Here is a 25,276-nt window from a genome sequence, read left to right as displayed (position 1 = left end):
TCAAAAAAAACGCCGTTCTTGTTGTTTTTTTAGGTTTTTTTTTAAACCCAAAAAAAAAAAAAAAAAAAAAATCTGTGTTTAGGAAAAAAAGTAGGGGAAAATTTTAAAAGGGAGAAATTTTTAATTTTTTTGTTTTTTATTAAAAAAAAAGAAGTTTTTTTCAAGAAAGTTGTGGTGTTTTTTTACCTTGTTGTTAAAATTTTTATTAGTTAAAAATTGTTAAATTGGAATTGGAAATCCCCCGGGAAAAAAAAAAAACCCAAAAAAGTTTTTGGTTTTAAGGTTTACCGTTTTTTTCCCATTAGTTTTTTTTTGGTTTTGCGGTTCTTTGGAGTTGGTTTTTTTTTTCGTGTTTTTTTAAAAAAAAAAGTGTTTTTTTGTTAAAAAAAAAAAAAGTGCCCTTTGTTTTCGCGAAAAAAATTTTTTTTCGGGAAAAAAAGTCCAAAAAAAAAAAAATGTTTTTTCGAAAAAGGGAATTCCAAAAAAAGAAAACAAAAAAATTTTTTTTTTTTCTTCGAGGAAAAGAAAAAAAAAACCAGAGATTCTCCCCCAAAACGCGGTTATTGTATTGGGAAAACAGCCGTTCTCGTGCCCACAATTTAATTTTTGGCTAAACACCCAAAAGGCCCCACGGATTCTTTCTTTTCGCGAAAAAAAGGTTAAGAAAAGTGCGCCCCAGTTTTTTTTGTTTGTTCTTCCCCCCGTTCCGGGGGAAAAAACTTCGTAACCTTTTTTAAAAAAAGTTTTTTTTTTTTTCCTTTGTGTGCCCAAAAAAGGAAAAAAAGGGTGGGTGGAAACAAGGGGGCGGAAGGAAAGGTTTTTTTTTTTGCAAAAAAAAAAAGGGATTGTTGGTTTGGAAAAAGGTTTCTGTAGGGGCTTTTCTCTTTTTTCTCGAAGGGGCCCAAAAGGGGGCGCCTTTGGGCCGCGGGGCAAAAAAAATTTTTGAATTTTTTTCTTTGAAACTTTTGGAAAAAACATTTTGTATTTTTTTTTGAATTTTTTTTTCATTTTTAAAAAAATTTCTTCCCAAAAAAACGGTTTTTAACATTCTTAAAAGAGAAAACTTGAAGTAAAAAAAAAAACCAAATGGCTTAAGGACCCGGGAAAAAAAAAAATTTGGGGCTTTTAAAAAACTTTCCTTTTTTTTTTTTTTTTCCCAAGTTTTTTTCACCCTCTTTGGATTTCCCCCCAAACAAATCTTTGGGGTTGCATTTTTTTCAAAAACAAAACAAAACTTTTTTGGTTCACTTCAGAAAATTTTTTGGCCCCCTTTTTTTTTTGGCAATTGGGGTTCAAAAAAGGAAGTTTAAAAATTTTCTTTTTTGAAAAACCAAAAAAGTTTTTTTCTTTTATATTTTCCCCTTTTTTTTTGCCCCCCCTTTTTCGGTTTGGTTTGTAGGTTTGGTTCTCCCCCAAAAAAGGGCCCCCCAAAAAAACCTTTTTTTGGGCCTGGTTTTAAAAAAAAAAAAAAAAAAAAACAAAAAAAAACCAGGGTGGGGGGTTTTATCGAAAAAAATTCCCCCCCCCAGCCGATGGGTTTTATGGGCGAAATTTTAAAAAATTCCGCTCCAGTTAAAAGAAATGAGTATACAAAATTTCTTTTCTTCATTTTTGAGTTAAATCACGTTGATTATTAAGAACCAACCAGATAATATTCCCTGCAAAGGTGATGGTTATTTTAGTTACAGAGGTCTACATATAGCCTCATGGTAACACTCAGATGGAGAGGACTTTATATTCGGAGCCAAAGGTATATGGAAGTTTATATCTCAAATAAGCAGAATTTGAACATCATAGTACCTATGCCTGGAGTAACGGGCACTTATCTATCATATAGCGAGCAGTATTAAATAAGCACAATTATTATTATATTCAGATTGTGGTCCAGCATTAGAGATTGGTCACATTTCTAATGCCTCCACCCAGGGCAAACTACATTCTAAGACTCATTCTTTACAACATCTGGGCTTTTCTCAATATTCTGTGTTTCTCTTTGATATCAGGCGAGCTCTTTGAAAGGAGGCTTTTCTCTTGATATCAGCCAATGATAAGAACTCAGCATTTATAGGTAGTTACAGTTCCTGCCAGGCCTACGTTAGCTTAGTTGGTAGTGCGTCTGCTTGTAAGCATAGGCTGTGGGTTCGATTTTCCTGCCCACACGGAATTTTATTCTGAATGGGTGGGATAATATTTTGTTCTCGGGAACGGCTGGCTTTCTCCTATCCTGTCTTCCTCCTCTCTTCGATTTCGGGATGATAAGACCGCATAGCAGTTAAGCTTCCCTCTGGTCAAACCTTAACAAAAAAAAAAAAAAAAAAAAAAAAAAAACTTTTCAATATTTAAACATTGCAAACCTCTGAAACTTGAAACACTTACTTTTATTCCTTTTTATACATGGAAATGGAATATGTTTTGGTGGCTAGACTCATATCGGAGCAACATGCAAAATATTCATTCAAGGATATCTAATGACATGAAAAAAAAAACCATAAAAATCAAAAATTCATTTTTTTTTTTTTTTTTTTCTGAAAAAGAGTGAGATACAAAATAAGTATTGTTTCCGTCTGTAGATACTTACCACCCTCCTCTCTCCCCCCTTTCTTTCTTTCCTTTCATACCCTCTATTCCTATCTGTCTGTCCCTCTCTTCTCTGTTTCTGTTTTCTTTATCTTTCTCTTCTTCCTCCCTCCTTTCACACCCTTCCGATATCTTTATCTCTCTCTTTATCAATCTCTCCTTTTCCTCTCCATTTCTCTGTTTTCTTTCTCTCCTTTCTTATCTACAGTGTTTGTCCCTCTCATACTCTCTATCATTTTTCCATAATCTCTCTTCCCCTCTTTGCCTATTTTCTCTCTCCCCTCTCCTGTCTTCCCAGTTTGTCTGTCTTCATTCTCCCTTATTCTCCATTCCTTTCAAGTTGAGCAGATAGCACTCATGTACCTGTACATTTCTACTTTTTTTACCGTCCATAAATTAAAACATCTTACTGCTCAGACCCAGAAAAAATTCAGGAGGCAAAGCAAATATTTAGAGGACCTTCTTTGATTCAAGGAAAAACCACTTCACAGATGGGTCTAATATAGGCTTCATGTAGTTCCTGTATTGAAACAAAGTAACTTGGTAACCTCATTTTGGCCTCCGTCAGGTGGAATACAAACTACCGGCCACTCTGAAGAAGCCCGCGGCCACTATGATCAAGAAGATGCTCCTCCTAGACCCTGTACAGCGGCCTCCGGTGGCCCAGCTCCTCCACTTTGAGTTCTTCAATGACTACTGCCCCACCTCTCTGCCGGCCTCTTGCCTTATGACGGCGCCCCGGTTTGATTCCGTGGTCCCCTCGTTCAACTCTCCCCGCCGGAAACCACTTATGGAGAGAAATAGTAAGTTGATTTTTACTACATATGTGTTAACAGTGAGTTACGAAAAAAAAACTCCTCTTTTTTTGAAGAGGTTTGATAGAGGGAACTGTAACTGCTAAGGTATTATTGTCCCGAAATTTATGAGAGGAGGAAGACAGGATAGGAAATAGCCAGCCGTTCCGAGAACGAACATTATCCCATCAGGATAAAATGCACCCCGGGCGGGAATCGAACCCGCGGCCTAGCGCTTACATGACAGACGCGCTACCCTCCAAGCTAGCTAGGCTGGCCCAACCACTCTTTTTGAACAAAGCGAGTTCCGAGTTTCAACTGGACAATTCTGCATTTGTCCCATTAGGGTTTTTTTTCCTCAGTACACTGAACAACTAGAAATTATATTTCTAGACATATCCACTAACTTTCCACTTATTCTTTTCCAGTGGAAGACAACAACCCGATCATCGTGGGTGAAAAGCCCGGTCCCAACTCCTCTTTTTTGAAGAGGTTTGATAGAGGGAACTGTAACTGTTAAGGTATTATTGTCCCGAAATCTATGAGAGAAGGAAGGCAGGATAGGAAATAGCCAGCCGTTCCGAGAACGAACATTATCCCATCAGGATAAAATTCGCCCCGGCCGGGAATCGAACCCGCGGCCTAGCGCTCACATGACAGACGCGCTACCCTCCAAGCTAACTAGGCTGGCCCAACCACTCGTTTTGAACAAAGCGAGTTCCGAGTTTCAACTGGACAATTTTGCATTTGTCCCATGGGGGGGGTTTTTTCCTCAGTACACTAAACAACTAGAAATTATGTTTCTAGACATATCCACTAACTTTCCACTTATTCTTTTCCAGTGGAAGACAACAACCCGATCATCGTGGGTGAAAAGCCCGGTCCCAAAATTCTGCCCGATCTCAAAGCCAACATCAAACCAGGCTACATTCGCTCCGTGAAAGATGAATGTCAGGACCATCTCAAAGCTCTGTATACATTACTATCCGATACTCTGAGAAACAAGACTAGTACAGTCCCCAGCAATGCCGGTAAGTTACTTGTTTGTTTCGTTTTGTTTTTCTTTCGTTTTAGTTGGCTTGCATGTTGCCTGTTTGAAAGGCAAAATGAACTGTTGAAGTGCACATCATTTTTAGCATAATCATATTTTTTTTGGGCTGAAGTAAAATATAGGTAGGACTAACATTGTTTCCATTAAGAAAAGAAGAAAAGTAAAAAAGGCCGATATTTGATTTTTAACAATTTTATTTCTATAAAAAAGTACAAGGGTTGAGTTTTCTTAGATTTAATACAAAATTTGATTTTTGCTTTGATGATATTGTAGAAAGAAATTTTATGTACTAAATTGGACTTCCAAAGTGGCACTAGATCTTTAATTTTAATCCTGATCTGGCAATGATACCTTGATCTATACCTACAATGATTTATATCAAAATTCAAAAGCTCAATAATCAAGAGACTTATTTATTAAATTATTACCAATAATTCTTTATTTTATCGAAGTTGGCAAAGTGTTCTAAATAATGGGTCCCTTCTGTGTTCTATCATTTTTCTTGACCACGTGTGTTGGTTGCTATTTTAATTTTATAAAGTAGGCAAAGTACCCCAAATAACAGGTGTGGCTGCAACTATCAAAAATGTATTTAATTTTACAAAGTAGGCAAAGTACCCCAAAAAACGCGTCTTCTACCGCGTCGCGTCTATCGTTTCTTCCATGTGAACTTCTTTCTCGCGCGCGCCTGTCCGGGCTTCTTGCGCTCCTTGCGTCGAAAGTCGCGCGTCAACAAACCCGCCAGCCGCATGCGTTCGCGCATCTCCGGCTCGACAAAGTTGCGCAGCCCCCACGAGATCCCCCACCGTATGGCACCGGCTTGACCCGAGTGTCCGCCTTCACGCACCGACGCGACAATGTCCACCTTGTTGAGCATGTCTGCGGAAGTGAAAACACAGAGAATAAAAATTACAATAAGTAAAAAAAAGGGGGGGATGAATTCATCTTAAAAGATGGACTGGAAAGAAACACACATCTTTTTCTTTCATTTTCAGTCCAAAATTTCCAAATTTCAATTTGTTTTACCAAGTGGGTATACTTAAGTTAACAGAAGTCTTTTTTTATGTTAATGGTAACTTTATTTTTATGTTAATGGAACAACATTCCACAGATAAATGAAGTTAAAACAGAAGTTAACAAAAACTCAATCCATTGAGATTTAATTAATCCTTGACAAATTACTTGGTAAATGTGGTTGTAACTGCCATTAGGCTCACTAGTTAGAACATTTGGTCAAATAACACATTACTGAAGAATGATATCCTAATTTATTTCTTTGAATAACCTTTTTGAATGTCAAGTTCTGGTTGAATAAGTAGGAATAAAAACAAACATAATATGTTTCCAGAGTTTTTCTTACCTGTAAATATGAGGGGGAACATGAGTTGTTGTCTGTCATTCTCATCGGGGAAATAATCAAAGTAGTGTTTCTCGTTAATTGTAATCTTCCCGGTACCCGGTTGATACACGGTGACATCAGCTCGGGCACACTTTCGTGGACAGTCCTTGGTTGTTACAAATTTGACTCCTGGAATAAGAAACATCCATAGTACAAGTCTTAATTTTTTTACAGTGAAGTGGACAACAGTTCGCATAGGTTTCCTTAAAACAGTCACTGCTAAAATAACTACATAACTATTGTCCAGGACCACATCAGAGTTTTGGTAAGAGCAATCTGATTGGTTAATTTCATCATTTTCAACCAATCAGATTGCCAATCCAAGGCCAAAGCCAATCAGATTGAGGTTTTGGCCACTCTTGTTATTTCTGTTCAATACTCCTTTTATCTTACCATCTTCTCCAGCTTGTGGTTCTTCTGGGTCAAAATTCATTGTTTTGATAACCTTCGGCTGTCTGTATTTGAAAATAAACTCCTCATGCAGATACGCATACTTATGGTTGACCAATCGAGTCATCACAGCAACAAACTGTTGATACTCGGGCTTAGTAATTGGCTCAACTGTAATTCTTTCAAGAGCTTCCTGAGACATCCACTCGGTGTTGGTCAAATACAATTCTCTTGAGGCTTCGGAAGCTTGGGTCTGTTTTGGATTGCGTAAATCTTCATCTTCCATCTTGTTGAGTTTTCTGATCAACACATTGGCATTGTGAAATAGTTCGTACAAGTTGGGCTTTCCTGTAATGATAAATAACAGTGGCAATTTTATTGCTGGCTAACTGAATCATAGGATCATATCCATTCACTGCCAAAAATCATATAAACACATACACTTGCATAATTAATTATGGACACCTTAGTACCTTTTAAAATTTAAAGAATGAAAGAATTCCTTCCTATTTTAATTCTAAGATGAATTATTGGTAATAACATGTCATTTACCTGTGTAGAAAAGGAAATGATACGGTCTTCCCAGATTATCAAACTCTGCATCTTTCTTCGGTGGAAATACTTCTTCTGGGTGTTTCATATATGGGCGTGCTTTCTTACTGTACAACCCCGACGGCATCAAGTATGCAATAGCCTCGTCGATATCCTTCTGCGTGAATGTTTCCACATCCCGCCCCATCATATTGGCCAAATGTCTCCGACCCACTTCATAACTGTGTTTCTCTCCCTCCATGAAGCTCGTGTAGTCTTCCGCTCGCTTGAGATAGGCTTGCATAGCCTTGCTGACTTTCGTCCGGTCAAACATATCATGATGGGGGGTTTCAGGAATGTTGGCTGTTTCTTTTGCTAGTTCACTAGGTTCATTTGGTTTGTCAGGTGGATTTGGTGTTTTACTGGAGAATCTAGCTAGAAAGGACAGGCGACAGCTTCGTTGGAATAACCGCTGCAAACTCATGTTTGCCGATGTAGGTTGTCACCAGTCGAGTTCCTAATACATGACAGACACTTCCAATTAATTAAATATATTCCCACAACTTGAGTTAATTGTACATTTTTGTTTGGAAATCCGAAAAATCAGAAACCGAAGTTCCGAAAAAGCAAAACTTAAAACTTTGATTTTTTTTTTTGAAAACATAACCTCACTTTCGTTTTGGAACGAACATTTCTCAGCTGTTCACTTCCCCTCCTTTTTGAACTGCCACACAAAACTCTTTGCACACGATGATTTTTTCCCAAGTTCAAATTTCAACGTTTTTTTACCATCTGGTGCTCATACCGACTTTTAACTTTACAGTATCTACTTTTACTTTCTTTGATTCATTGCCCACAATTTTCCGATTTCTAACTTTGATTCTTCTTTCTTATCCAATCTTTTACCACGTTTAATGCTAGTTTCGCAGTTTGCATTTGGGATTATCATTATTTCGCCAAATCAGGAGTGAGTTTAATACTGGATTGAATTGAGTAGGTAGGTTCTCGTACCTACTCATACCTACATTTTTGGTGTTTACAAGGAGTTTATTTGACTTTTTCTTCGCTCTCAAGCATGCTACACCGCCACTACATGTCTGTCTTGATCTTTTGAGTTTTAGAAAGTTTCTTGAAAGGAATGTGTGACTTTTTCTTCGCTCTCAAGCATGCTACACCGCCACTACATGTCTGTCTTGATCTTTTGAGTTTTAGAAAGTTTCTTGAAAGGAATGTGTTGATGTTGGTGATCAATCTCTTGGTCAGGTCTACCTGATAGTGAGTGTCTGACCATTCTCTCTGCATTGTGCTGACCAATCAATCTGTTGTGTTTTCAGAGGAGATGAGTGACCCTGCAGCTCAGCCTGTGATCTGGGTGAGCAAGTGGGTGGACTACTCAGACAAGGCTGGCTTAACTGAATCATAGGGTCATATCCATTGACTACCACAAATCATATAAACACATCCATTTGCATAATTAATTATGGACACCTTAGTACCTTTTTAACTTATTATTGATGTGTTCTAAATGGTGTGTTCTATCCAAACATGATTTGTATTGTTATGACTGCTTTGTTGATTGTAAATCAGGTTGTTTAATTTAAGGAATGAAAGAATTCCTTCCTATTTTAATTCTAAGATGAATGCATTTTTATTGGCAATAACATGTCATTTACCTGTGTAGAAAAGAAAATGATACGGTCTTCCCAGATTATCAAACTCTGCATCTTTCTTTGGTGGAAACACTTCTTCTGGGTGTTTCATATATGGGCGTGCTTTCTTACTGTACAACCCCGATGGCATCAAGTATGCAATAGCCTCGTCGATATCCTTCTGCGTGAATGTTTCCACATCCCGCCCCATCATATTGGCCAAATGTCTCCGACCCACTTCAAAACTGTGTTTCTCTCCCTCCATGAAGTTTGTGTAGTCTTCCGCTCGCTTGAGATAGGCTTGCATAGCCTTGCTGACTTTCGTCCGGTCAAACATATCATGATGGGGGGTTTCAGGAATGTTGGCTGTTTCTTTTGCTAGTTCACTAGGTTCATTTGGTTTGTCAGGTGGATTTGGTGTTTTACTGGAGAATCTAGCTAGAAAGGACAGGCGACAGTTTCGTTGGAATAACCGCTGCAAACTCATGTTTGCCGATGTAGGTTGTCACCAGTCGAGTTCCTAATACATGACAGACACTTCCAATTAATTAAATAATTCCCACAACTTGAGTTAATTGTACATTTTTGTTTGGAAATCCGAAAAATCAGAAACCGAAGTTCCGAAAAAGCAAAACTTAAAACTTTGATTTTTTTTTTTGAAAACATAACCTCACTTTCGTTTTGGAACGAACATTTCTCAGCTGTTCACTTCCCCTCCTTTTTGAACTGCCACACAAAACTCTTTGCACACGATGATTTTTTCCCAAGTTCAAATTTCAACGTTTTTTACCATCTCGTGCTCATACCGACTTTTAACTTTACAGTACCTACTTTTACTTTCTTTGATTCATTGCCCACAATTTTCCGATTTCTAACTTTGTTTTGTTTTTTTTTGTTTTTTGTTTTTTTTTTTTCTTATCCAATCTGTTACCACGTTTAATGCTAGTTTCGCAGTTTGCATTTGGGATTATCATTATTTCGCCAAATCAGGAGTGAGTTTAATACTGGATTGAATCAAGTTCAAATTTCAACGTTTTTTTTACGATCTCGTGCTCATAGCTCATAGTGACATAGTGGATAGTGCTCAATGCTCATACCGACTTTAACTTTACAGTAGGTACCTACTTTTACTTTCTTTGATTCATTTCCCACAATTTTCCGATTTCTAACTTTGTTTTTTCTTTCGTATCCAATCTTTTACCACGTTTAATGCTAGTTTCGCAGCTTGCATTTGGGATTATCATTATTTCGCCAAATCAGGAGTGAGTTTAATACTGGATTGAATTGAGTAGGTAGGTACTCGTACACCTACTCATATCTACATTTTTGGTGTTTACAAGGAGTTTATTTGACTTTCTTCGCTCTCAAGCATGCTACACCGCCACTACATTCAAAGTTTCAGCCATTGGTCCGTGTGTGTGTCTGTCTGTAAACAAAATATCTCGAGAACGGTAAGAGCTAGAGACTTGAAATTGTACCTATGATGTAGATGTCAAATGTGACAAGGATGCGACACCAAACTTTTGGTTAAGATCGGTGCAACGGTTGGCGGAATTTTACCGCTTTTTGGCGGTTTTCGGTGTAATTTAACATTATATCGGGAACGGTATAAGCTAGAGACTTGAAATTTGGTATGTAGTTCACAAATGTGACAAGGAAACAACTCAAAACGTTTGGTCGAGATAGGTGCTGCGGTTGGCGGTATTTTGACCGTTTTTTGGCGGTTTTCAGCTATACCGATTAAACGGTTAGAGATATTGTAAAAGTTTGGCTATAAGAACAAGAACACCCATCACGCTCAACGTTGCTTAACTTAGATGCTACGGGCTACGACTGCTCCACTGATACCTAAAACTATTTTATGTTTCACTTCCTGTATTCACCAGTGTCATAAAGGTTTGTCCACACATAGTTGACCGGCCGTTAATCGATGTCGACCGAACCGTCCACACTGCCTTGACAACATAGATTTACCATCGATCAATGTCGACAGAACCGTCCACACTGCTTTGACAACATAGATTTACCATCGATCGACGGCCGGTCAACTATGTTTGGACGTACCTCAAGATTCTATCTTCTTTTTATTTCAATTTAATTTCATTCCTTGTAGGTAGGTAGGTAGGTAGGTAGGGTATTTTATTATTTTTTATTTCATTTACTTTTTTCCATTTTATTTAATTCCTTGTAGGTGTTCTATTATTTTTATTTTATTTTCAATTTTATTTAATTCCTTGTAGCTTGTAGGTATTCCTATTTTATTCAGCAACTTCCACTATTTGTACGCTTGAACTGAGAAAAACTATAGGGGAAAAAAGTTCCTATTCTTGAACGGAGGAATAGAAAGGAGGAAAAAATTGGAGGGATTTATTCTTGAACGGAGGAATAGAAAGGAGGAAAAAATTGGAGGGATTTATTCTTGAACGGAGGAATAGAAAGGGGAAAAAATTGGAGGGATTTATTCTTGAACGGAGGAATAGAAAGAGGAAAAAATTGGAGAGATTTATTCTTGAACGGAGGAATAGAAAGAGGAAAAAATTGGAGGGATTTATTCTCGAACGGAGGAATAGAAAGAGGAAAAAATTGGAGGGATTTATTCTTGAACGGAGGAATAGAAAGGGGAAAAAATCGGAGGGATTTATTCTTGAACGGAGGAATAGAAAGGGGACAGCACTAAGTGCCTCCTTTGCAATCAAATTCCATATTCCAATAATCTTTCTACACTGGTGATGTCGCCACTGGTCGCTCCTTGAGCAGTCCTCTCCTCACGAGACTGAACTCCAAGCATGAAGCTGAAAAAAAATTAACCCCGTCGGAAATCGAACCTCCGGCGTGCGAGCCTAGTGTGAAGTGTGATACCCACGCTATCTAATGTACATAGGGTTTTTTTTTCCTCGTAACCTGTATTCAGTTTTCAAGTTCCTAAGTAGCTATTAGATAGGTACTATGTACAGGGTGGCACAGAAGTAACCTGATAAAGTTAAAATTGAACAACTTTTTTTCTAATTAATATTTTTTTCTTCTGTGTTCAGATTACTGTAAAGAAAGAACCCTTGGGGAATTTATCGTGGAAAATTTCAATACACTACAAAGAACTAAACTCGTAAAATTTCATTTTCAAAATGGACAGTCAATTAGAAATGGTTGAAAATCAGATAATTTCTCGAAATAGCGAATTCCCGTGGCCTGCAAACTCCCCCGAAATGTCCGCCCAGACTTTTTTTCTGGGCTTACCTCAAAGAAAGAGTGTATGTCAACAAACCTAAGACTCCCCAAGAGCTGAAGAACAACGTTCGAGAAGTTCAAGCCCTAGAAACAAGCATTTTGAGCCCGAATGTGCGAAAAAGCCCAAATGTGCGACATTGAATATGGACAGCATTTTCACAACCTTATTTAATCATGAGTAGTGTAGAGAAAATTCTCCAACCCTCTAGAATCATTTCATAAAATAAAAGTTGTAAAAACAAACAAAAGTCAGAAAATACTTAAATAATAATAAAATCTGATAAAACCCTCACCTCTCCTTTTCCGAGGTATGTTGGTTTCAATTTTAGTCCTCACCAAACTCATACTGGCTGTGATGAGCATAATATTAGCCAGTCCTTCTTGCATCATAACAGCTGCTACATCGGCTGTTTTCTCTATGTTACATGCAACCTCTATTCGTTCTAATGCTATCGAGTCCCATTCAGGTTTACTGAGTTCAAATTTTCTGTTGAGTTCCAGATCCAATGTGTGATAGGCACCCATTTTGACGTATTGATTTTCTTGAATGTTCCTTCCTGGAATAGGGAAAAAATAATTTGTCACGAGTCCCATTCAGGTTTACTGAGTTCAAATTTTCTGTTGAGTTCCAGATCCAATGTGTGATAGGCTTCTCTCAAGGCCAAGGGCTTGCGGGCATTGATCCTACTGACATTTGTATGAATTTCATAAATCTCAAACGTACATCTTAGAGAACTTGAGTACAAATGGCTAGGACCGAAATTTGGCTTTAAACTCTCAAGTTCACCTCTTGGATTCCACAATCTGGTTGATTTCAAACTTTTTGGTCACTCAGATTTGCTTGATGCAAGAGTTAATCTTGAACCAAGTTTATATTCCTGCCTCGGTGGTGTAGTGGTCAAGGCACTTGCCTGGTAAACAGTGGGTTCAATCCCAGCCGAGGTATGGAATTTTATCCTCAAATAATTTGAGAATTTGACCACAATAATAGTAGTAGCCTACTGCTGGAGTAAAGGGACTTTTCAGTCCTATGCGAGCAGTATATAATGAGTCCCATTCAGGTTTACTGAGTTCAAATTTTCTGTTGAGCTCCAGATCCAATGTGTGATAGGCACCCATTTTGACGTATTGATTTTCTTGAATGTTCCTTCCTGGAATAGGGAAAAAATAATTTGACAGATCAGGCAAACATAGAAAAAAAAACTATAATGAATGCTGTGTTTGAAAGGAGCTACAGGAGCTGAATATCACCTGCCTCGATGGTGTAGTGGCCAAGGCGCTTGACTGGTAAACAGGAGGGCGTGGGTTCAATCCCAGCCGAGGTATGGAATTTTATCCTCAATTTGAGAATTTGACCACAATAATAGTAGTAGCCTACTGCTGGAGTAAAGGGACTTTTCAGTCCTATGCGAGCAGTCCTTAATAAGCACTATTATTATTATTATATTCAGATTGTGGTCCAGCATTAGAGATTGTCACATTTCTAATGCCTCCACCCAGGGCAAACTACATTCTAAGACTCATTCTTACAACATCTGGCTTTTTCATATTCTGTTTTCTCTTTGATATCAGGAGGCTCTTTGAAAAGGAGGCTTTTCTCTTTGATATCAGGATGATAAGAACTCAGCATTTATAGGTAGTTACAGTTCTCTGCCAGCCTAGTTAGCTTAGTTGGTAGTGCGTCTGCCTTGTAAGCACTAGGCTGTGGGTTCGATTCCTGCCCAGCACGGATTTTATTCTGATGGGATAATATTTGTTCTCGGAACGGCTGGCTTTCTCCTATCCTGTCTTCCTCCTCTCTTCGATTTCGGGATGATAAGACCATAGCAGTTACAGTTCCCTCTGTCAAACCTCTTCAAAAAAAAAGAAAACCCTTGATACTGTTAACTCTCTTTGCTGAGATCGGCCATAAGTAGTATAGTGGTTAACGCGTTGGATTTCGGTTTTGGAACTGCTCCTACATCGGATAATTCGGGACGATGCGAAACATGTCGAGTTTAAAATGGGACAGTTCTTTGGTAAGGTAAGTTTTAATCCAGGAGGACGTGGCGTGGGTTCGATACCACCTGAAGCAGTAAGTGTCTAATGTCGCAGACGCAGATGAACTTTCATTAGTCCGTCCTTCCTTTATTATTACAATAGTAATAAAAAAGATATAAGGGACGGACTATTGTATTTTTCTTCTATTTTACCGATTGTGATTCGATCGACTGTAAAGGTGGGGTCGTCGACCGTCCATTCATCGATGTTAACCGAACCGTCCACACTTCCTCGATAACATACTTGTACGATGTACGGCCGGTCGACTATGTGTGGACACAAGAACGAAGATTAAGAAATTTATCGTTGTGATTTTAGTACGATTTTTAGGTACTTTTTTTATTTAAAAAAGTTTGATAGAGGGAATTTTGTAACATCCGAGTTCTCACTTCTATTTTACCGATTGTGATTCGATCGACTGTAAAGGTGGGTCGTCGACCGTCCATTCATCGATGTTAACCGAACCGTCCACACTTCCTCGATAACATACTTGTACGGCCGGTCGACTATATGTGGACACAAGAACGAAGATTAATTAGAAATTTATCGTTGTGATTTTAGTACGATTTTTAGGTACTTTTTTTTATTTATAGAGGGAATTTTGTAACATCCGAGTTCTCAGGATAGGAAAAAGCCAGACGTTCCGAGAACGAACTAGGGCGGGAATCGACTTTGCGACCAAGCGCTTACAAATTTCCTAGTCTTTAGGTCTCAAGTTACACTCAAGGAAGTTCACCTTGAGTGACTAGTGTAAAGGACTATCTCAGGCAGATTCTTACCGTTCACTTCAGGTGACTGATGTGATCCATTGTTCTGTGCATCGTATGAAAATTTTTTTGGCAGTTTAAATGATAGTGGCGCTCTCTTGCTGTCAAAATGAGATAAGAACGAGTTTTTATTAACCCATTCAGTGTTTTTTTTTTTTTAAAGGGAAAGGGGTCGGCCTTTCTATTCAATCTTTTCAGCCTTTTCCTGTCCGTCCTTTTTTACTTTTTTCTTTTGTTTTTTGGCAGTTTAAATGATAGTGGCGCCCTCTTGCTGTCAAAATGAGATAAGAACGAGTTTTTATTAACCCATTCAGTGTTTTTTTTTTAAAGGGGTCAACCTTCCTATTCAATCTTTTCAGCCTTTTCCTGTCCGTCCTTTTTTACTTTTTTCTTTTGCTATTCTATACGGATTCGAAAATTTTCATGGGTTTACGTGTTCTTCTCATTGAGTACTCTTCCTATTCTCTTGACAACTCACTTAGAACTAAAAGGGTCCTTCGGGCCCCCAAAGATCCAATCGGGGCCATTTCTTGAAGTGGTTTGATAGAGGTTGTTGGTCAAGTCGAACCAACGCGAGAAGATGAGTCAGGAGATTGCCATCCACCGTAGTTTGAAACATCGCAATGTGGTCGGGTTTCATAGTTTCTTTGAGGACTCCAAGTTTGTGTACATTATCCTTGAGCTGTGCAGAAAACGATCCATGATGGAACTTTACAAGTGAGTATTTTTACGAGTGCAATCTATATCGGTAGTGTAGATATTAGTGCTTTATTTAGACTGTCAAATTAGGACATGTACTTAGTCCCTTTATCTCAACAGTTTAATATTGCACCACTTTATAGTGTAGTGAGTGGTCAAGACAATTGGTCTGGTAATCAGAAGAGCTTTGGCTCGGAATTTTATCCTCAACATTTCAATAACAGTAGGTTTAGTGCTGGAACTTTTTGTTCTGCTTACTTCTTCTTTTTCGCCTTTTCCCGAATTCAGACGGGGTCGGAGTTTTCCGTCAGCCTCTCAATCAGCCCTAGATAGGTGATTGCTTTGGGCTGACATTTTGGTTTTGGCTACTAAAATTTTACGAGTGGATGCCCTTCGCACTCAACCTCTGCTATTTCTTTACCAAGGGAAATTCAGGCTGGTATACTCCCTGTTTATACCTAAGGGTATAAACTAATTATTGACCTTCAACATGATGTCTACCCATTTTAAACATTGGTAAAAATCCATCCGTCCATTACTTACCATCACAAGTCCAGCACACATGGGCATCACTGATGGTAGATATACCCAGGAACATAAATATAATGGTTTCCGACGAGCTGGATAACATTTTCATGGCGTACTTCACAGTCGTGTGAGATTTGTGACTGATGTTGGCTTCCACGTAGTTCTTCATGGTGATCCCGCAGAATGTGATTCTGGAAGAAGGACCGATAAAACAATTAGGCCAGCCACTCACTATAAGGTAGATCTGACGATAGTTACACCTGATCAGGTCTACCTGATAGTGTGTGTGCTCATCAGATATCAAGTAGACCTGACAGACGGATCACTAGGGAGGGAAAATCCGTAAGGTTTTCTCAGCTTTATTTTCACCATTGTAGCGGCGCTGACCAGAGAAGGTTCCAATAAAATTTGCCAGCCTAGTTAGCTTAGTTGGTAGTGCGTCTGCCTTGTAAGCGCTAGGCCGCGGGTTCGATTCCCGTCCGGGGCGGATTTTATAAAGTAGGGAAATTTTAGAAATTTATTTTTGTTTTTTATTAAAAGTTCAAAGTGTGTGTTTTTACCTGTGTTATTTATTAGTTAAATGTTAAATGATCGAAACAGAAATTTCTCCTCCTCTTCATTTTGCAGCGGTTAATATCCAACCGTCTTTTGTTTTAGGTTTTTTACTAAAAATCTGTAGGGAAGTAGGGAAATTTATTTTTGTTTTTTATTAAAAGTTCAAAGTTTGTGTTTTTTACCTGTGTTATTTATTAGTTAAATGATCGAAACAGTGTTTTAAGTACCGTCCATTAGTGTTTGCGTTTTGAGTGTTTCGTGTTTTAAGTGTTTGTTAAGTGCCTGTCGGAAATCGGAAGTCAAAATGTCGAAAGATCAAGAACATCTCGAGGAAGAAATTCCCAACGTTATTATGGACACTCGGCACAATATTTGCTACACCAAAGCACGATTCTTTGGAAAAGTAAGAGCCCAGCTTTGTTTCTCCCCGGAAATTTGTACTAAAAGTTTTCTGTTTGGCAGAAGGGGTGGAAGGGCGAAGGGAAGGGTTTGCAAGATGGTTGAAGGGTCTGAGGGCTTCTCTCAATTTTGTTTCTCCCCGGAAATTTCTACTAAAAGTTTTCTGTTTGGCAGAAGGGGTGGAAGGGCGAAGGGAAGGGTTTGCAAGATGGTTGAAGGGTCTGAGGGCTTCTCTCAACTGATGATGAGTGGCTGGTCTTAGTGAAAGTTTGTAAATTTAGTAGCATCTCAATTCTGCATTCTCAGAGTCTACAATCATTTCAATCCGAAATTCTGAGCCTGTAGATCGGGGAGTTAGAGTAAAGTCCTTCTTATAACTTATGGGGGCACGGTTAGCCTAGTGGTAACGCGCTTGCTTGCCATGTAAAGGGCTGGCATTTTCCTATCCTGCTTCGAAAAGATCACGGGTTCGAATTCCCCGGGCGGAATTCGAACCCGTGACCTAGCTCTTGAAATTAAAACTGAGGCGCTAGGTACTCTTCAAGCCTAATTTTCTGACAACTGTGACAAATTAAAACTCAAAACTCACTTCGTTCATTCAATAATCTGTTATCTGGGTCTCCTCCGTGACCAAAAAACACTTCACGGGTTAACTTCAGCGTTCTCCCGCGCATGCGCACTAATGACTGGATTCAAACGTACCAATCAGATTTGAAATTTCTCCTCCTCTTCATTTATTTTGCAGCGGTTAATATCCAACCGTCTTTTGTTTTAGGTTTTTTACAAAAAATCTGTAGGGAAGTAGTGAAATTTATTTTTGTTTTTTATTAAAAGTTCAAAGTGTGTGTTTTTACCTGTGTTATTTATTAGTTAAATGTTAAATGATCGAAACAGTGTTTTAAGTACCTACCGTCCATTAGTGTTTGCCTTTTGAGTGTTTTGTGTTTTAAGTGTTTGTTAAGTGTCTGTCGGAAATCGGAAGTCAAAATGTCGAAAGATCAAGAACATCTCGAGGAAGAAATTCCCAACGTTATTATGGACACTCGGCACAATATTTGCTACACCAAAGCACGATTCTTTGGAAAAGTAAGAGACCAGTTTTGTTTCTCCCAGGAAATTTCTACTAAAAGTTTTCTGTTTGGCAGAAGGGGTGGAAGGGAAGGGTTTGCAAGATGGTTGAAGGGTCTGAGGGCTTCTCTCAAGGCCAAGGCCAAGGGCTTGCGGGCATTGATCCTACCGACATTTGTATGAATTTCATAAATTTCAAACAAATATCTCACAGAACTTAAGTGCAAATGGCTAGGACCGAAATTTGGCTTTAAAAGTTTAAACTCTCAAGTTCACCTCTTGGATTCCACAATCTGGTTGATTTCAAACTTTTTGGTCACTCAGATTTGCTTGATTGTTTTGGGATCCCCTGATTCCAAAAAAGTGGTTTTTAGCCCATGGTCTGTACGTATGTATGTACGTACGTATGTATGTGTGTACCACAGGTTTAAATTGGAAAATTGGAAAAGGTGGTATACAAAATATCTCAAGAACGGTTTGTCGTAGAGCAATGGAATTTGGTATGCTATACCGGTATGGTCCACGAACATTTCTCTCTGCATTGTGTTGATGATCAATCTCTTGGTCAGCCACTCAGTAGCAGGTAGACCTGATCAGGTGTAACTGTCAGGTCTACCTGATAGTGAGTGTCTGGCCATTCTCTCTGCATTTGGTTTGATGATCAATCTCTTGGTCAGGTCTACCTGATAGTGAGTGGCTGGCCATTCTCTCTGCAGTCTCTGCATTGTGCTGACAATCGATCTGTTGTGTTTTCAGAGGAGATGAGTGACCCTGCAGCTCAGCCTGTGATCTGGGTGAGCAAGTGGGTGGACTACTCAGACAAGTATTGATGTTGGTGATCAATCTCTTGGTCAGGTCTACCTGATAGTGAGTGTCTGACCATTCTCTCTGCATTGTGTTGATGATCAATCTGTTGTGTTTTCAGAGGAGATGAGTGACCCTGCAGCTCAGCCTGTGATCTGGGTGAGCAAGTGGGTGGACTACTCAGACAAGTATGGATTCGGATACCAACTCAACGATGACAGTTCCGGAGTTATGTTCAACGATCTCACACGAATGATCATGCTGGCTAATAAAAAGTGAGTAAAAACAAACAGACAAACAAACAATCAGTCAATCAATCAATCAATCAATCGATCTATCAATCAATCAATCAGACAGACAGACGAACAAACAAAACAAACTATCAGCTCCCATGGCGTAGTGGTCACTGCGCTCGCCTTGCACGCGGGAGACCCGGGTTCGATTCCCGGCGGGGTCAAGAAATTTGTTAACAGACAGACGAACAAACAAAACAATCAATCAATCAATCGATCGATCGATCAGACAGACGGACGGACAAACGAACAAACTGACGAAAAGACAAACAAACAGACGAACGAAAAAACAAACATGGAATGGTAGGTATGTAATTTAAATGAGAGTGTTTCTACCATACCTACACGACACAATTCCCCCCCCCCCCCCCCACACTCTCCTTTCTTATCTACAGTGTTTGTCCCTCTCATACTCTCTATCATTTTTCTATAATCTCTCTTCCCCTCTTTGCCTATTTTCTCTCTCCCCTCTCCTGTCTTCCCAGTTCGTCTGTCTTCATTTTCCCTCATTCTCCATTCCTTTCAAGTATTTCATATAACACCCATGTACCTGTACATATTTACTTTTTTTACTGTCCATAAATTAAAACATCTTACTGCTCAGACCGAGAAAAAATTCAGGAGGCAAAGCAAATATTTAAAGAACCTTCTTTGATTCAAGGAAAAACCACTTCACAGATGGGTCTAATATAGGCTTCATGTAGTTCCTGTATTGAAACAAAGTAACTTGGTCATTGACCCCTCCCCAATCGGGTGGCTTGAAAATTTCCTCTCAGAAATTCCCTCTCCCCCAATGAGAATTGAGGCTTGAAAATTTCTCTCTTCTCATTTCATAGCATGCTATCATGCAATATTCTTGTGTTATTATTACTGTCTTGTCATTCTGTCATATGTTCTTTTCTTTTAACTTTTGACCTAAAAAAGTTCTCTCCCACATTCACAGTAGTTACCTTTACCACTTTCAGTCTGGTTTGAATATGAATTTATTTACATGATAGTAGGTATGATGTTTGATTTTAAGCTTGGTTTACATGCGACCAGCGGACAGTCCAGCTAGGGTGGCATTGTTCTCATGTAAACATCACTGGCATCCCAGTAACATATGTACAGGTCAAGTTATTTAAGACCAATGAATGTTATTTAGTTAATTATCTTCGATTTTGGGACAATAAGTCCTCAACAGTTACAGTTCCCTGCTTCCCCTTATTATACCTGAAAACCCCATTGAGTATATTAATTGACCCTTCCTCTCTTCTTCTGCAGGGTGGCTTCGCAAAATGCTACGAAGTGGTGGACCCACAGGGGCAGATCTTCGCGGGCAAAATCGTCTCGAAGAAGTTGTTGGTCGTGGACACAAGAACGAAGATTAATTAGAAATTTATCGTTGTGATTTTAGTACGATTTTTAGGTACTTTTTTTTATTTATAGAGGGAATTTTGTAACATCCGAGTTCTCAGGATAGGAAAAAGCCAGACGTTCCGAGAACGAATTAGGGCGGGAATCGACTTTGCGACCAAGCGCTTACAAATTTCCTAGTCTTTAGCTTTAGGTTTCAAGTTACACTCAAGGAAGTTCACCTTGAGTGACTAGTGTAAAGGACTATCTCAGGCAGATTCTTACCGTTCACTTCAGGTGACTGATGTGATCCATTGTTCTGTGCATCGTATGAAAAGTTTTTTGGCAGTTTAAATGATAGTGGCGCCCTCTTGCTGTCAAAATGAGATAAGAACGAGTTTTTATTAACCCATTCAGTGTTTTTTTTTTAAAGGGGTCAACCTTCCTATTCAATCTTTTCAGCCTTTTCCTGTCCGTCCTTTTTTACTTTTTTCTTTTGCTATTCTATACGGATTCGAAAATTTTCATGGGTTTACCTGTTCTTCTCATTGAGTACTCTTCCTGTTCTCTTGACAACTCACTTAGAACTAAAAGGGTCCTTCGGGCCCCCAAAGATCCAATCGGGGCCATTTCTTGAAGTGGTTTGATAGAGGGAACTGTAACCGCTAAGGTCATCTTATCCTACTTATCGTTCCGAAATCGAGCAGGATAGGAAAATGCCAGCCCTTTATTATGAAATTCGTCGAATTTCATAATAAAGGCAGGGCCGGATTACCCATAAGGCAGAATGGCAGACTGCCACGGGCCCCGCGCTTTGAGGACTTACACTAGATATTATGGGTTTTTTCTAAAAAAAAAGAAAAAAAAAGCGCGGGCCCCTACCCTATTTCAAGGTAGGTGACAAAAAAATTCGAAGTTAAAGGGTATTGCATCCCTATTTAAACAGCTGAGATTGAAGGTCAAACGAGTATACTACAATCTTTTGTTTTGGCGCCTGTTAGTTTTGATTTTGTTTTGACTGAAGCCGACACGACTCGTGTGACTTGACAGTTTCAGTTCTTGTGCATCCAATATGAGTAGTAAATATAATGGTCTACAAGTAAAAATCAAACAAGTGTCTCCCTATGCTGAGTACCTACATACCCTGTTTTGCACATTCCCTGAACTTAGTTGGCCAATCTGCGGCAGAAAGCTGTAGTGATGCTCATATCCCGACGGTGTCTATCTGCATTGTGCATACCTCTACGTGATGCTTTTATTTATTTATTTTTTTTGTGCCTATTTCTCATAGGAGAGCATCTCATGACTGGAGAGACAGTTATGTCATTTAGATAACGAGGATGAAACAGTTATCATGACAATATTAAGTAGTCATAGTGAGATATTAAGTAGTTAGTGACATATTTATAAAGTAGCCATTGTTGACTAATATTCAAATTATCGCCAGACCAACAGTCAAATCTGATGTTAACAATACTATCGTGATTATCAATGTTAAACACACGTGATTCACGTGGGATTTCGATAAAGGATTGTTCGGAACAAGGAGGAAGGCTTGAATGAATCATTGTTTGCGAAGTGTGCACCTTATCTGCTGTACTTTGTATGAATTGTATGGTCTCAGAGAAGCTGGTTGATTAAAAATAAATAAATAAAGAATATAAAGGGGCAAAAAAAAGAGAAATTTGGAAGGAATTTTAATTTTGTTAAAATTAAATGGTCGCCTCACTTGGCTAAAATGGAGGTGTTCGCCTGTTCAAGGTGTATCCGAACATGGTCTACCGGCCGTCGGTCGACGAGGTGAATCTATGTTCTCAAGGCAGTGTGGACAGTTCAGTCGACATCGATCGATGGCCGGTCGATTATGTGTGGACTCACCTTTAAATCTCAATTGTCCCTCGAGACTGAGGAGTAGCCTACTGCTGTGGGTTAGAGGGACTTGTTAGTCCTTTTCGAGCAGTATAAATAAGCACCATTATTATTTCATACCTCAGCAGTTGCTGAATTGGGGTCTTGGCCTTGAGCTTTGGCATATAGGTATTTCAAATGGGAAGAACTTAAAAATACCTACTTCATGTATAATGGTTATATTCATAGGTTGGATTACTCTTTGTATGTTTTTCTAAACTTATAAGTAGGTATGTAATGTATTGTGCCTTTAAATGACCACCAAATAAAGGTTTATTTATTTATTTATTTTATACCTTGTTTATCTTGCTGGGGTAGGACTGAAAAGTCCCTTTACCCCCACAGTCTAACCAAGGTTTTATGTATTTTGAAATAGTATGAGGAGTACATTTTACAGTAGTTAAGTACAGATAGTACAGATAGGGGGAGCAGAGAAGTTCACTTCAAAGATAGGTCGCGGGTTCGATTTCCCGCCCGTGGCGCATTTTGTCCGAAATGAAGCCAGTCGTTCTCGGAAAGGCTGGCAAAGAGAGAAGGACAAGATATTGGAAGTCCAGCTCCTACAAAAACGAACCTTATCTGTTGAGAAAACATAACCTCACTTTCGTTATTTGGAACGAACATTTCTCAGCTGTTCACTTCCCCTCCTTTTTGAACTGCCACACAAAACTCTTTGCACACGATGATTTTTTCCCCAATAGTACAGTACATATAGTACAGATAGGGGGAGTAGAGAAGTTCACTTCAAAGATAGGTCGCGGGTTCGATTTCCCGCCCGGGGCGGATTTTCGTCCGAAATAAAGCCAGTCGTTCTCGGAAAGGCTGGCAAAGAGAGAAGGACAAGATATTGGAAGTCCAGCTCCTACAAAAACGAACCTTATCTGTTGAGGATAAAGTTCGCCCCAGACGGGAATGGAACCCGCGACCCAGCGCTTACAAAGCAGACGTGCTTCTTTCCAAGCTAACTAGGCTGGCTCAATTTTCTCCTTTGAATCACATGAAATTATGTGGGAATAAACACTAATTTTTGTTTTATATCTTATTTTTCTCAGTACACTCTGTGGAACCCCCAACTACATCGCCCCCGAGATTCTCAACAAGAATGGCCATAGTTTTGAAGTGGATGTCTGGTCTATTGGATGTATCATGTATACGTTGCTAGTGGGCAAACCACCCTTTGAAACGTCCACCCTGAAAGAGACCTACTCTCGAATCAAAAAGGTAAGAAACCAAGATAATTATTGAATAAATAAGGCTTTGTTAATCTAAACATAGTTTTGAAGTGGATGTCTGGTCTATTGGATGTATCAATCATAGTTGACTGGCTGTCGATCGACGAGGTGAAACTATGTTGTCGAGGCAGTGGATGATTCAGTCGACCTCTATCAACGGCCGGTCGACTATGTGTGGACATACCTTAAGAGGTGATAAAAGGGAGTATTCTCCTGTCTTTGAGGTGATGAAGGTATGTAGTATTGTCATGTCAATTTTCTGTCGCGATAAATTTATAGCATTATTGTGTTGTCAGAATATTTGATTATTAAGCTGTGTCCACACATAGTTGATGCCGTCAATCGAGATTGATCGATGTCGACTGAACCGTCCATTGCCTCGACAACATATATTCATCTCTTCACCTCGTCGATCGACGGCATTGACTATGTGTTGCGGACTGTGGCTCATTCCTCCATCCACTCTTTTTTTTTAAACCTCATTTTGGCCTCCGTCAGGTGGAATACAAACTACCGGCCACTCTGAAGAAGCCCGCAGCCACTATGATCAAGAAGATGCTCCTCCTAGACCCTGTACAGCGGCCTCCGGTGGCCCAGCTCCTCCACTTTGAGTTCTTCAATGACTACTGCCCCACCTCTCTGCCGGCCTCTTGCCTTATGACGGCGCCCCGGTTTGATTCCGTGGTCCCCTCGTTCAACTCTCCCCGCCGGAAACCACTTATGGAGAGAAATAGTAAGTTGATTTTTACTACATATGTGTTAACAGTGAGTTACGAAAAAAAACTCCTCTTTTTTGAAGAGGTTTGATAGAGGGAACTGTAACTGTTAAGGTATTATTGTCCCGAAATCTATGAGAGAAGGAAGGCAGGATAGGAAATAGCCAGCCGTTCCGAGAACGAACATTATCCCATCAGGATAAAATTCGCCCCGGCCGGAAATCGAACCCGCGGCCTAGCGCTTACATGACAGACGCGCTACCCTCCAAGCTAGCTAGGCTGGCCCAACCACTCTTTTTGAACAAAGCGAGTTCCGAGTTTCAACTGGACTAAGATGACCAGTCAGGGAAACTCCACACCATTATTAATTTCTTTCTTTCAAATTCGCAGACGTCGGAAAGCGATCACTGAGCCCGAGACTCGGTTCTACATGAAACAAATCCTAGAGGGCGTCTCCTACCTGCACGATCACAAGATTATTCATCGTGATCTCAAACTGGGCAATCTGTTTCTGAGCGATAACTTTGTCGTCAAGATTGGAGACTTTGGATTGGCGGCCCGAATTGAGTTTGATGGACAGAGGAAACGGTAAGTAAACTAGAATAGAATAGAATAAGATAGAAATAGAATAGAATATACCTTGTTTCATACCTCAGCAGTTGCTGAATTGGGGTCTTGGCCTTGAGCTTTGGCATATAGGTATTTCAAATGGGAAGAACTTAAAAATACCTTTTTCCTGTAATGATAAATAACAGTGGCAATTTTATTGCTGGCTAACTGAATCATAGGATCATATCCATTCACTGCTACAAATCATATATACACATACACTTGCATAATTAATTATGGACACCTTAGTACCTTTTCAACTTATTATTGGTGTGTTCTATCCAAACATGATTTGTATTGGTATGACTGCTTTGTTGATTGTAAATCAAGTTGTTTAAAATTTAAAGAATGAAAGAATTCCTTCCTATTTTAATTCTAAGATGAATTATTGGTAATAATATGTCATTTACCTGTGTAGAAAAGAAAATGATACGGTCTTCCCTGATTATCAAACTCTGCATCTTTCTTCGGTGGAAACACTTCTTCCGGGTGTTTCATATATGGGCGTGCTTTCTTACTGTACAACCCTGATGGCATCAAGTATGCAATAGCCTCGTCGATATCCTTCTGCGTGAATGTTTCCACATCCCGCCCCATCATATTGGCCAAATGTCTCCGATTTTCCCCCTGACTGGGGATTTGTTTCGAAATTTGGTTCACTTTGGTGGACTCTGATGAATTCTTAGCTTTCGTTGAGCTTGGCTAGG

General features: G+C 39.3%; 2 protein-coding genes across 3 annotated transcripts; one reads left to right on the top strand and one right to left on the bottom strand.

Moving 5' to 3' along the window:
- Positions 1 to 3,145: 3,145 nt before the first annotated feature.
- On the top strand, positions 3,146 to 24,394 carry LOC113465355 (serine/threonine-protein kinase polo-like; the record flags this gene model as incomplete). The annotated part of the gene is made up of 6 exons (XM_026828715.1): positions 3,146 to 3,380; positions 4,214 to 4,402; positions 18,598 to 18,751; positions 23,065 to 23,233; positions 23,743 to 23,977; positions 24,351 to 24,394. Coding segments are annotated over 6 exons (1,026 nt in total), but the record flags the coding sequence as incomplete, so codon positions are not given.
- Positions 4,732 to 9,043, bottom strand: LOC103516260 (28S ribosomal protein S9, mitochondrial). Of its 2 annotated transcripts, none has more exons than XM_008481222.3 (4): positions 8,416 to 9,043; positions 6,215 to 6,559; positions 5,783 to 5,950; positions 4,732 to 5,301 (listed from the first exon to the last, which is right to left on the bottom strand). In XM_008481222.3, the coding sequence occupies exons 1-4, from the start codon at positions 8,876 to 8,878 to the stop codon at positions 5,072 to 5,074; spliced, it is 1,206 nt and encodes a 401-aa protein (XP_008479444.1). In that variant the 5' UTR covers positions 8,879 to 9,043; the 3' UTR covers positions 4,732 to 5,071. The 2 variants fall into 2 exon arrangements, with proteins under 2 accessions (XP_008479444.1, XP_026684514.1); XM_026828713.1 differs by lacking the exon at positions 8,416 to 9,043 and adding an exon at positions 6,764 to 7,383.
- Positions 24,395 to 25,276: the final 882 nt, after the last annotated feature.

Source organism: Diaphorina citri, unplaced genomic scaffold, assembly GCF_000475195.1.
Source record: "Diaphorina citri unplaced genomic scaffold, Diaci psyllid genome assembly version 1.1 scaffold1528, whole genome shotgun sequence".
In the NCBI taxonomy this organism is placed as follows: Eukaryota; Metazoa; Arthropoda; class Insecta; order Hemiptera; family Psyllidae; genus Diaphorina; species Diaphorina citri.
This window is presented reverse-complemented; position numbering and strand designations above follow the sequence as displayed.

What these genes read in the sequence shown, in the direction of transcription:
- LOC103516260 (XM_008481222.3), bottom strand. Translation starts at nt 8,878, where the DNA reads ATGAGTTTGCAGCGGTTATTCCAACGAAACTGTCGCCTGTCCTTTCTA. An exon ending in TCATTTTCTTTTCTACACAG is followed by an intron (nt 6,560 to 8,415) that starts GTAAATGACATG and finishes TTATCATTACAG; the next exon opens with GAAAGCCCAACTTGTACGAA. An exon ending in ACCACAAGCTGGAGAAGATG is followed by an intron (nt 5,951 to 6,214) that starts GTAAGATAAAAG and finishes TTCTTATTCCAG; the next exon opens with GAGTCAAATTTGTAACAACC.